This window comes from Nyctibius grandis, chromosome 2 (assembly GCF_013368605.1).
Source record: "Nyctibius grandis isolate bNycGra1 chromosome 2, bNycGra1.pri, whole genome shotgun sequence".
In the NCBI taxonomy this organism is placed as follows: domain Eukaryota; kingdom Metazoa; phylum Chordata; class Aves; order Nyctibiiformes; family Nyctibiidae; genus Nyctibius; species Nyctibius grandis.
In genome coordinates, this window is record NC_090659.1 from 126866735 (window position 1) to 126873157 (window position 6423).

At 73.8% G+C, this 6423-nt stretch overlaps 1 protein-coding gene across 1 annotated transcript; it reads left to right on the forward strand.

Moving 5' to 3' along the window:
- Positions 1-86: 86 nt before the first annotated feature.
- LOC137677669 (collagen alpha-2(VIII) chain-like) lies at positions 87-5259 on the forward strand. Its single transcript, XM_068425120.1, has 4 exons — positions 87-274; positions 368-2048; positions 3066-3200; positions 4505-5259. The coding sequence occupies exons 2-4, from the start codon at positions 846-848 to the stop codon at positions 4709-4711; spliced, it is 1545 nt and encodes a 514-aa protein (XP_068281221.1). The 5' UTR covers positions 87-274; positions 368-845; the 3' UTR covers positions 4712-5259.
- Positions 5260-6423: the final 1164 nt, after the last annotated feature.

Below are 6423 nucleotides of genomic sequence, written 5' to 3' on the forward strand. Positions count from 1 at the left end.
CCCAACCCGGGGGTCTGAGCCCCATCCTGGGGGTCTGAGCTCCATCCTGGGTGCTGAGCCCCAGCCCGGGGTGCTGATCCCCCTCCCAGGGTGCTGACCCCCCCGGGGCACCCCCCCCCTTGTTGCCCAGGTCTCCGGGCCGCAAGCCCCCCGGTGCTGAGCCCCCCGCCCCGGCGAAGCCCCCGGAGGACGCCGAGAAGGGCAGCGCCGTGCCAACCCCCCGGCCCCCCGCCCCCCCGCGCGGCCCCCCCAGGGACGAGCCCGCCCCGAGCCGGTGAGAGGGGCACCGGGAGGGTCTGGGGGGGGGGGTCCCCCGCCCCCCGGGGGTGCCACGCTGACCCCCCCCCCTCTCCCCGTGCCCCCGTAGGTGCTGCAGGGCGGAGGGCACGGAGGTGCCAGGGGGGCCCCCCAAGAACAGCTTCAACAACCCGGCGTACTACGTGCTCGAGGGGGTCCCGCACCCGCTGCCCCCCCCGGGGGACCCCGCGAGACCCCCCGGCCCCACGGGGGGGCGACGCCGGCACCCGTCGACCCGCGGCGAGGGGGGGTCGTCGGACGAGGACGGCGGCACCCTCAACCTCCCCCCCCCCGATTTCCCCCCGCCGCCGCTGCCCAGGGACCTCGAGGTGCCCCCCACCCTTGTGGTGCCCCCTACCATCGAGGTGCCCCCCACCCTTGGGGTGCCCCCCACCCTCGAGGACCCCAAAGCGCGGCCGAGTGCCACCGGCGAGACCCCCCCCCCCAAGCTGCACCCGCGGACCCCGGGACTGGGGCTGGAGGGGGCCGGTGGGACCCCCGGTGCTGGCGGGCTGCCCGGTGCCAAGGGGACCCCCACCCCCGGGGGGATGCCCAGTGCTGGGGGGCTGCCCAGTGCCCATGGGACCCCCAGTACTGGGGGGCTACCCAGTGCCAGTGGGACCCCCGCACCCAGTGGGACCCCCACACCCAGGGGGCTGCCTGGTGCCAGGGGGACCCCCACACTCGGGGGGATGCCCAGTACTGGGGGGTTGCCCACCCCTGGGGGGCTGCCCAGTGCCAGTGGGACCCCCAGTGCTGGGGGGCTGCCCAGTGCCAGTGGGACCCCCACACCCAGTGGGACCCCCGCACCCAGTGGGACCCCCACACCCAGGGGGCTGCCTGGTGCCAGGGGGACCCCCACACTCGGGGGGATGCCCAGTACTGGGGGGTTGCCCACCCCTGGGGGGCTGCCCAGTGCCAGTGGGACCCCCAGTGCTGGGGGGCTGCCCAGTGCCAGTGGGACCCCCACACCCAGTGGGACCCCCGCACCCAGTGGGACCCCCACACCCAGGGGGCTGCCTGGTGCCAGGGGGACCCCCACACCCGGGGGGATGCCCAGTACTGGGGGGTTGCCCACACCTGGGGGGCTGCCCAGTGCCAGTGGGACCCCCACAGCCAGTGGGACCCCCACCCCTGGGGTGCTGCCCACTGCTGGGGGGCTGCCCAGTGCCGGTGGGACCCCCACACCCGGTGGGACCCCCACACCCAGGGGGCTGCCTGGTGCCAGGGGGACCCCCACGCTCGGGGGGATGCCCAGTACTGGGGGGTTGCCCACACCTGGGGGGCTGCCCAGTGCCCATGAGACCCCCACACCTGGGGGGCTGCCCAGTGCCAGTGGGACCCCCACCCCTGGTGGGACCCCCCCACCCAGGGGGCTGCTCGGTGCCAGTGGGACCCCCAGTACCGGGGTGCTCCCCACCCCTGGGGGGCTGCCCAGTGCTGGGGGGCTGCCCGGTGCCAGTGGGACCCCCACCCCTGGGGGGCTGCCCGGTGCCAGTGGGACCCCCCCCCCCGGGGGGCTACTGGACGACCGCTCCTGCTCGGTGCTGCAGATGGCCAAGACGCTGAGCGAGGTGGACTACAGCGGCGGGGGGGTGGGCAAAGGGCTGGCGACCCCCCCCGCAGGGCTACTAGCCCAGGGGGGCCGGTTGGAGCTGCCCCCCCGCTGCCTGCACCCCGATTACGGCCACCCCCTCGCCTTCCCCCCCCCACCCATCCGGGAGAGCATCCAGGAGGACCTGGCTGAGGAGGTGGGTGTTGGGGTGGGGGGGGGTCAGGGTGGTGGCACTGCACCCCCTGCACCCCCTCTGCACCTTGTGCCCCCCCCCCCCCCGCACCCCCAGCCCCCGGGGAGCAGTGGGGAGGGGGTGGGGGGGGGTCCCACCGGGTCGGGGGGTCCCCTGGGGTGACAGTGGGGTGCAGTGGGGGGGGTCCCTCCAGGGTGACAGTGGGGGGGTGATGGTGTGGGGGTCCCCTGGGGCTGATGGGGGGGGTGCGGTGTGGGGGTCCCCTGGGGGTGATGGTGGGGGGGGGTCCCGTGGGGTGACGGTGTGGGGGTCCCCTGGGGCTGATGGGGGGGGGTGCGGTGTGGGGGTCCCCTGGGGCTGATGGTGGGGGGGGGGGTCCCTCCAGGGTGATGGTGCAGTGGGGGGGTCCCCTGGGGCTGATGGTGGGGGGGGGTCCCGTGGGGTGACGGTGTGGGGGTCCCCTGGGGCTGATGGGGGGGGGGGGTCCCTCCAGGGTGACGATGAGGGGGTGATGGTGGGGGGTCCCCCAGGGTGATGGTGTGGGGTGCAGTGGGGGGGTCCCTGGGGCTGATGGTGGGGGGGGGTCCCGTGGGGTGACAGTGTGGGGCTGATGGTGGGGGGGGTGCGGTGTGGGGGTCCCCTGGGGCTGATGGTGGGGGGGGGGGTCCCTCCAGGGTGATGGTGGGGGGGTCCCCTGGGGCTGATGGTGGGGGGGGGGTCCCGTGGGGTGACGGTGTGGGGGTCCCCTGGGGCTGATGGTGGGGGGGGGTCCCGTGGGGTGACGGTGTGGGGGTCCCCTGGGGCTGATGGTGGGGGGGTCCCTCCAGGGTGACGGTGGGGGGGTCCCCTGGGCTGATGGTGGTGGGGGGGGGTCCCCTGGGGTGACAGTGTGGGGCTGATGGTGGGGGGGGGTGCAGTGGGGGGGTCCCTGGGGCTGATATTGGGGGGGTCCCTTCGGGGTGATGGTGTGGGGCGCAGTGGGGGGGTCCTGTGGGGTGACAGTGGGGGGGTCCCCCGCAGGCGCTGAGCCCGGGGGGGGCCCGCGGCGCGGGGGGGGGCCGTGCCCGGTGTGGGTGCGTGGCTGCGGGCGCTGGGGCTGGAGCGGTACGAGGAGGGGCTGGTGCGCAACGGCTGGGACGACCTGGAGTTCCTCAGGTGAGGGACCCCCCCCTGGGTGGAGGGGGGGGGGACACCCCCACTCCCCCCCACCCACCTACCCCCTGCCCTGCCAGCCCCCGGTGGTCCACAGCCTCCCCAGGGGGTCACAGCGATGCCTGGGGGGGGGCACCCTGACATGGGGGTCCCCACTGTCCCTGGGGGGTCCCTGCTGCATTGGGGGGGTCCCTGCTGTCCCTGGGGGTCCCTGTGGCATTGGGGGGGTCCCTGCTGCCCCTGGGGGGTCCGTGCCCCATTGGGGGGATTCCTGCTGCATTGGGGGGGTCCCTGCTGCCCCTGGGGGGTCCCTGCTGCATTGGGGGGGGTCCTGCTGCCCCTGGGGGGTCCCTGCTGCGCTGGGGTGTCCATGCCCCACTGGGGGGTCCCTGCAGCATTGGGGGGGGGGTCGTCACTGCCCTTGGGGGGGTCTGTGCTGCCCTGGGGGGTTCCTGCTGCACTGGGGGGGTACCAGATGCATTGGGGGGTCCCTGTTGCCCTGGGGGGTCCTGCTGCCCCTGGGGGTCCCTGCTGCACTGGGGGGTCCCTTCTGCCCCTGGGGGGTCCGTGCCCCATTGGGGGGATTCCTGCTGCATTGGGGGGGTCCCTGCTGCCCCTGGGGGGTCCCTGCTGCATTGGGGGGTCCCTGCTGCCCCTGGGGGGTCCCTGCTGCGCTGGGGTGTCCATGCCACACTGGGGGGTCCCTGCAGCATTGGGGGGGGTCGCCACTGCCCTTGGGGGGTCTGTGCTGCCCTGGGGGGTTCCTGCTGCACTGGGGGGGGGGGGTACCAGATGCATTGGGGGGTCCCTGCTGTCCCTGGGGAGTCCCTGTGGCATTGGGGGGTCCCTGCTGCCCCTGGGGGGTCCCTGCTGCCCCTGGGGAGTCCCTGCTGCACTGGGGGGTCCTGCTGCCCCTGGGGGGTCCCTGCTGCCCTTGGGGGGTCCGTGCCACACTGGGGGGGGTCCTGCTGCCCCTGGGGGGTCCCTGCTGCACTGGGGGGTCCGTGCCACACTGGGGGGTCCCTGCAGCATTGGGGGGGGTCCCTGCTGCCCCTGGGGGGTCCGTGCCACACTGGGGGGGGTCCTGCTGCCCCTGGGGGGTCCCTGCTGCACTGGGGGGTCCGTGCCACACTGGGGGGTCCCTGCAGCATTGGGGGGGTCCCTGCTGCCCCTGGGGGGTCCGTGCCCCACTGGGGGGTCCCTGCTGCCCTTGGGGGGTCCGTGCCACACTGGGGGGGTCCCTGCTGCCCCTGGGGGGTCCCTGCTGCCCCTGGGGGGTCCCCCACACCTGCACCCCCCCTCCCCAGCGACATCACGGAGGAGGACCTGGAGGAGGCCGGCGTGCTGGAGCCCGGCCACCAGCGCGTCCTCCTGGAGAGCCTCCAGCTGCGCAAGTAGCCACGGGGGCCACAGCCAGTGGCCGAGGGACCCCGTCCCGGATCCCACAGTCGAGCATCCCGGATCCCGTGGCCACGGACCCCATATCCAGTGGCCGTGAATCCTGGATCCCGTAGCCACGGACCCCATATCCCACGGTCGAGCATCCCGGATCCCGTGGGCACCATCCTGGATCCTACAGTCGAGCATCCTGGATCCCGTGGGTGCCCATCCCGGACCCCACGACCACCCACCCTAGATCCCATGGCCATGGACCCCATATCCCATGGCCATGGACCCCACATAGCCATGGACCCCATATCCCCTAGCCATGGACCCCATATCCTGTAGCCATGGACCCCACAGAGCCATGGACCCCATATCTCCTAGCCATGGACCCCACATAGCCATGGACCCCATATCTCCTAGCCATGGACCCCACATAGCCATGGACCCCATATCTCCTAGCCATGGACCCCATATCCTATAGCCATGGACCCCACAGAGCCATGGACCCCATATCCCATGGACCCCATACCCATGGCCACCCATCCTGTATCCCATGGCCATGGACCCCATATCCCATGGCCATGGACCCCACACCCCACCCCACATCCACACCTCCCACCATCACCAGCAGCCAGCAGAAGCACTGGGACCCCCTCAGCCACCCCCACCCTGGGTGCTGGTGGGTGGGTGGGTGGGTGGGGGGGGGTAGGGGGGGTGGTGGGTCCTGGTCAGACAATTTCAAGGGGGGGGAGGGTCCCCGTGGGGCCTCCCCTCGTTTTTAAGTTATTTCTTATTTATTGAGAGAAGGGTGTCGTGGGTGGGGGGGGCGTGGGTGGGTGGGGGGGTGTGGAGTGAGCCCAGGGACCCCCCCCAGCTCCCAGCGTGGCCCCTCAGGGGGGAGGAGGAGGAGGAGGAAGGTCTCAGTCATGTCTCAACCCAAGTGCCTTCGTGATGCCCGGGGGGGGGATGGGATGGGGGGGCCTGGCAGTGCCCACCCAGGGGGTCCCATCCCCACCCAGGGGGTCCCATCCCCACCCAGGGGTCCCACCCCACCCCATGGGGTCCCATCCCCACCCAGGGGTCCCACCCCACCCCATGGGGTCCCACCCCCCCCATGGGGTCCCATCCCCACGCAGGGGTTCCCACCCCCACCCCATGGGGTCCCATCCCCACCCAGGGGTCCCACCCTACCCCATGGGGTCCCATCCCCACCCATGGGGTCCCATCCCCACCCAGGGGTCCCACCCCACCCAGGGGGTCCCATCCCCACCCCAGGGGGTCCCATCCCCACCCGGGGGGTCCTGTCCCCACCCCATGGGGTCCCATCCCACCCCATGGGGTCCCATCCCCCACCCAGGGGGTCCCATCCCCACCCAGGGGGTCCCACCCCACCCCAGGGGGTCCCATCCCCCCCCAGGGGTCCCATCCCCCCCCGGGGGGTCCCATCCCCACCCAGGGGGTCCCACCCCACCCCATGGGGTCCCATCCCCCCCCAGGGTGTCCTGTCCCCACCCAGGGGGTCCCATCCCCACCCGGGGGTCCCATCCCCCCCCGGGGGGTCCCGTCCCCACCCAGGGGGCCCCACCCCACCCCATGGGGTCCCATCCCCACCCAGGGTGTCCCATCCCCACCTTGGGGGGTCCCATCCCCACCCAGGGGGTCCTGTCACCCCCCAGGGGTCCCATCATCCCCCAGGGGTCCCATCCCCACCCAGGGGGTCCCACCCCACCCCATGGGGTCCCATCCCCACCCAGAGGGTCCCACCCCCACCCAGGGGTCCCACCACAGCAGAGCTGGACCAGTGCCTTCACCCCAATCCCCCCCCCCCCCACCACCACCA